We start from the raw sequence: 6000 nt of genomic DNA on the forward strand, positions 1-6000 counted from the left end.
TTCAAATGGGTATTTGATAACATCTCAATGTATAACTAAATGTTTCCATCCTTTCCTTTCCTAAACTGCTGGGAAATAAATACTTCAATAAGCAATAAATAAATACTTAATAACCAAAATAGATAAGGAACATGAACTTCTAAATTGGTGGTATGAGAATCCAACTTTAACTCTAAAACTAACTTAATATATATTTATGTTCTTATTGGATGAGTTTTCATCAATATAATTAGATGTAGTGTAGTACTCTTCTAATCAATAAAATAAAGAAATTTTAACAAGAAAGAGTATTTCATTACACCTAATTAATCTCAAACTAACGATTATTAAATAAGTGTTTTTAAGTTACTTACTAGGAAATGTCTAAGTTACCTTTGTTTTACAACAGGAGTTTCAGCCGGTTGTGAAGCTGGCCTTTTAGAAAGTTGAATTCCAGGAGGCAAGTTAGGTACTGAAGAAGTAGGATTAACGGGACTCAATACAACACCCGATCCAATAGTTTGTGGTACAGACCCTATACAGACATAGTAAGAACATATTAGAAATATAATATACTATTATATATACTAGTATTAGAAACATAATAACTATAAAATTTTGTATTAGTAATATACTTTATTTAGTATTAGAAACATAATAACTATAAAATTTTGTATTAGTAATATACTTTATTTAGTATTAGAAATATAATAACAGAAGATATTACTTCCAATGGTCCGCTTTTATTGACAGCTTAAAGTTTTATGAATATGTTATCAAACATAAAAACTTCTTTAAGAATCTTAAAGATCTCAAAACCAAAAAAAAATAGCCCATTTCTCTATAGAAAAAGAGAAAACTGATATTTTGTGTTTTTTAATGTCATAGCTTTTGTTGAATAGGAAGCAATAATTAAAAAAAACATTTAAGTTAGGTCATTCATTAAGTTACAGCATAGGGAACCAAATCTTATTAAAAAATAATAGAATTTGTTTTTTAAACCATTTGAAGTAGGTTTTTCAAACGGCTAATAGGAAGAAATATTTTCAGCAAATGATTTATCAAAAAAACTAATTTTAAAAAGATTTTATAAGTGTTTCTTCAGATCTGATATGCCCTTAAGCCATAAATCAGGAAAAACTATAAACTATTTTTTAGAGTTATAGAAACTTTTTGTGCAAACGATGCATAATATTGACCAAATATAAATAACAGAATCGTTAGAGATTTCAATTATCTCTGAAAATTAATTGAGAATATGTTATTCTTACAGGAAATTGAATTCTCATATGTAATTGGTAGGATTTTTTAAGGGTTGTTATAAAGATTCTGAAATATTTTGTTATTTATTAATGTAATAAAGAAAAAATTTAATTAGTAAGTCCATAAGTACTAATTTGTGATATTTGTAATTTTTATCCGCGTATTTTCCCACAGGGGCAGTTGAGCAGGTTTTTTCTCAGACTTCCTGACTTCTTCCAGAAAAATAATTCTTCGACTTTTCTAGGTTTAGACACCCAGCACATACAAAAGCAAAGTGTATACTAGCTAATGCAATGTTTTATACCATTTGATATTTGTGGGATGATACCTTACCCTAAATTATTCTAATTCCTACTTCAAAAAACTAGATTATTATTTATATTGATTACGATATATTAATAATATATTTCTTATTTAAAGTCTTTGTATTTACCATGTAGCAATTAGTAACAAACAACTAATCTTATCAATTCAGGAACAAGATCTAATAGAAAAATAATGGCAAAATAGTGGTGGCAAAAGATTATAGAACATACAAGCTATAGCTAACTTAATTAATTAAATCAAATCATTACTATATTAGATATCAGACAAATGATAAAAACAAGACTAATATAAAATATATACTATTTTTTATAATTATGCAATATGAACTATATTAAATTTACGTCAAATCATACCATAACGTTGTACAGGTGGAGTTGTTGAGGGTCTATAAGATGACTGAGCATTAAAGGTTGCTGGAATCCTTTGAACCTGCAATAAAAATTAAGAAAATGTTAAATTTAAGATTTGTTTGGTGATGTATAAAAATCAAAAGCTGGTTTTCGTCCAGGCCGACTGATGCAAGATTACTTTTTTGTCCTTAAGAATATCACTGAAAAAGCTTGGGAAAGAGGCAAAAATCTATATCTAGCATTCCTAGATCTAAAGGGAGCATTCAATTTAGTGCCAAAAAAAAAAAAAATCTGGAATGCACTCATAGCCAAGGGTCATAAGATAAAGTCAGTCTACCAAGAAGCCATGGCAGTGATAAGGATAAAAGGTATGGAATCAGAACCTTTTCTAATATCAAGAGGAGTTAGATAGTGCGTTAGTTTAAGCCCTCTCCTATTTGTTAATTTTATAGATGAAATCTACAAAATCTGTCAGTGTCAGAACTTCTTGGACCACAATTGGAAAATGGAATATAAGAACCGTTCTCATACATTCTTTCATACATGGATGACAAAGTCCTAATAACCAACTCAAAGACAAAATAACAAGCTCTGGTGAAATGGGAAGAGGAGTAGCTCAGAAAGGTATGAAAATTAAAAAGGTTTGGTTTACCCAACGAAAGTCTACTGACACCAGTTGATATACAACAGAAAATAAGTTTTACTGATTTTAGAGAAAAAAAAACTAATGACATTATTTTATTATTTTTTTAATACATTTTAAGTAACACAATGCAGAAGTAATCTAGGTATGTACATACTGAATCCAGTTTTGTAATTTAAAGAATCCAAGAAATAGTAAACTAAAAAAATCAACAATGAAAAATCGTGTCAACTAGTCCTGCTCTCCCCAATACTGAAAACTGTTAATGTACTAATAACTGTCAATCAATGTGAAATGAACTTTCTCTCACTTGTTGAGCTAACTGTTGTACAGGAGGCTGGTGATGAATTGCCTGATGCTCACTGAGTTCTGTAGCAGTTTGAAATGAGAGCCCCAAGCACTCTTGAAGGCTGCAATTATAATGCCCAGCTGTTGCCCGATGTTGCTCTAAAGCGGATGGTGATGTAAACTTTTCATTACAAACAGAACACTGCTCATTTGATCCATTAACCTGCATAATGGACATATAAAGAAAAATTCAATTAATTCTATCATAAATTTATTAGATACACTTAGCTAATTTTATATTGGGATAGATGAATTGTCTGTTTAAAAAATGTATAAACTCTATCATTTTGGAAAGAAGATCCACAGTGGAGCTGAAGTTTTCAGATACAAAAGATGTCTTAGTAAGCTAATCTTTCCACGTCAAGACATTAAAATTTTTAAACAGTGGATATATAGCCAAAGATATATCATCCTCAAGTCCATTGACAGACAGTTAAATCAACTTTTAGAATAACTCAAATACATCAAATTTTAAATTCTTGAAATACAAATAGTTTGATGGTAAAAAAATACTTACTGTTAGCAAAAAGGCAACAATATTTCTAATGGTGACACAAGGAGATAGCCTAAATTCAAGCTGCTCTCGTAGGACCCCTGTAGCTGAGCTCTTCGGGGTAGGAAGACCTATTATTTCAAGTTGCTGTTAAAAGTAATCCCCAACACTTTTCTAAAGTACAAAATTTAACCAAAGCTCCATCCAAGAATAGCAGTTTGATAATTATGTTCCTCCCCTAATTAAAGATGCAAAGATTTATTTTCCGATAGTTGATGCAAAGACTATTATCCTTGCACCATCTAGTCAGGAGATCCAATGTTCCTTTGAGCAGTTTAGAGATTGTTTCAGGAAATTGGCCCAAATTAATAGAGCAATATCATCAGCATACTCCTGTGAGCAGGATCCTGTGCCATTGAGCTTCATCAACAAAGAGTCAACAACAGTTGTGGAGACAACGCCCCTTCCTCTAGAGAGCCCCCTACATATTTCATCCAGTTTTGGTATGCTCTAATTAAAACTTGGGCATTCTTTCCTTCGAGGCACAACACCAAAGGATATTATCCAAGGTGCCTTCTATGTCAATGAAAAGAATGTACCTTGATCAATCTCTTTGTAAGCATGACTTTTCTTAATTCTGTAATCCAGGAAGTGAAACATTCTCACTCTAACATAGTATTTTTAATATCACTATAATAAAGAATAAAGTCAAATAATCTACAAGCCTTGGGATTATCTAAAGTCTCTTTTCCAGGTATTGAGAATATAGTTAAGTGCCAAACTTCCAACCTGACCTTAGTTAAGTGCCAAACTTCCCATCAGTAACACTATGGGGAGTAGGATTTCATTAATGATAGGGCTTTCTGTAATAGGGCCTGAAAAATTTGATCAATACCACCTGAATTAAATGGTGCAAAGGAATTTTTGACTATTTCACCTTCATTTAATTAAAAATTCTATTAGCTCATGCCCATTCATCTCTGCTGATTGTGTAAGGTATTGATCAAATTTTTCAGGCCCTATTACAGAAAGCCCTATCAATAGCAGGTTTCATAGTGATCTCATCCAGTAGTTCACAACCAGGAAGTGGACATTTCATATTTAACTAAAATTAAAGTTAAACACTCAAGTTGCTTTAATAGTCAAGGTTCTTCCATTGAGAAGTTGGTTTAGGCCAAACCAAGTAACAAACTAATATATTATATCACATACGTTTTTTTTACTTACGTTAAATAGATATTTTGTCTCTTTGAAAAATGAAAACTAAGTTGTTTATATTGTCCAGGCTTTTCTGTAAAAAAGTTGGTCTACTGGGTGGTTAAAAGAACATTCACAATGTTTCCAACAATAATATCTTACAAATAGCAACAACATTTTTTATACAACATCCTTAAGGCTTGTTGTGGCCACCATAAGACCAATAATCGATTATGTGAACATATGGTTTTTATTATATTAAAAATAAAAACTAACTACTCTCGGTTGTTAATATTTATATGGCTAATGAACAGACAACATCCTAGCATCTCATTGTGCACACATACATCGTCTCAAGTGTCTTCTCACTATGCACTCGTAGTAGCCAGCATTCTGGCCATTTTTATCATCTTAATCATTTTCACCAAGGTGGGGGACAATTTTTTTTTCAGTTTATGTTTGCATATTTTGTTTTATACTTTATTATGTTCAATTACTCAAAATATATCAATAACAATATTCGGCATATTATCCTTTTTATTTTCAAAACTATTTATGGTTGGGCTAGCAAAGGTCTTTTTGAACCCCTACCTGCCGTAACAAGGCTGTTTAAATTAACATTTAAAGTCACTTTAAAAAATTGGTTATTTCACATTTTATGATTATCTTTTTTTTAATTTATTTTTTTTTTAAATGAATGACTTCTATTCAGGAGATTTTACTGTACAAAGATTCCATATTATAACACTTAAAAATGACTTAATGTTTGACTAAATTAAAATAAAGCATAGATGATCCTTGGATTTAATGTCTTATAACCAACATAAAGAATAACAAAACCACATGTTACATTATTATCAGTTTTGAAATTGATAACCTGAACAATTCTTGATGCTGAAATACTTTTAAATAGTAATTATAAATAAATAATGAGCTTTATAAATAAATACCATTCCAAAAAGATCTTCGGATTTCCTCACACTAATCACAGGTCGCTGGTGATTATCTTCTGGGGTGGGAGTAGCTTCTTTTTCCCAGTTCTCATTATCAGTTTCAGGTGTTTTCGGCAACTCGACACCATCTTCTGGCTTGATTACAATTTTGTCCATTTCAATTGATCCATTTCCTACATCAGTTAAAAATCAAAATTGAAAAAAAAAAAAAGAATTATATTCTAAGCTGCTAGTTATTAAGAGACTTTAGGCAGTAAAAACTTTACATACTAAATATTAAACATCACGGGTAAGAGGATATATATATTGTAATATGCTCTTTTTTTAGTAAATAGTATATTTTGGTGTAAAAAGAGTTTTTAATATGTTTTATGTTATGTATCATTTTAATATTCATTTGTTTTGTTTATCCAAAAAGCAAGCTAACCAAGTTTCATTGTTTATAAT

General features: G+C 30.2%; 1 protein-coding gene across 10 annotated transcripts in view; it reads right to left on the bottom strand.

Annotated features, from left to right (window-relative positions):
• Positions 1-6000, bottom strand: part of LOC106679488 (uncharacterized) — a 66654-nt gene that overhangs the window by 22954 nt on the left and 37700 nt on the right. For all 10 annotated transcript variants that reach the window (XM_024363127.2, XM_014418680.3, XM_024363126.2 and 7 more), the window contains 4 exons: positions 5551-5726; positions 2873-3073; positions 1923-1998; positions 373-514 (listed from right to left, as the gene is read on the bottom strand). In XM_024363127.2, coding sequence (XP_024218895.1) covers positions 373-514; positions 1923-1998; positions 2873-3073; positions 5551-5726 — 595 coding nt within the window. The remainder of the gene's footprint in view (positions 1-372; positions 515-1922; positions 1999-2872; positions 3074-5550; positions 5727-6000) is intronic.

The sequence above is a fragment of the Halyomorpha halys genome, unplaced genomic scaffold, assembly GCF_000696795.3.
Source record: "Halyomorpha halys isolate HHAL.00 unplaced genomic scaffold, Hhal_1.1 Scaffold207.1, whole genome shotgun sequence".
Taxonomy (NCBI): Eukaryota; Metazoa; Arthropoda; class Insecta; order Hemiptera; family Pentatomidae; genus Halyomorpha; species Halyomorpha halys.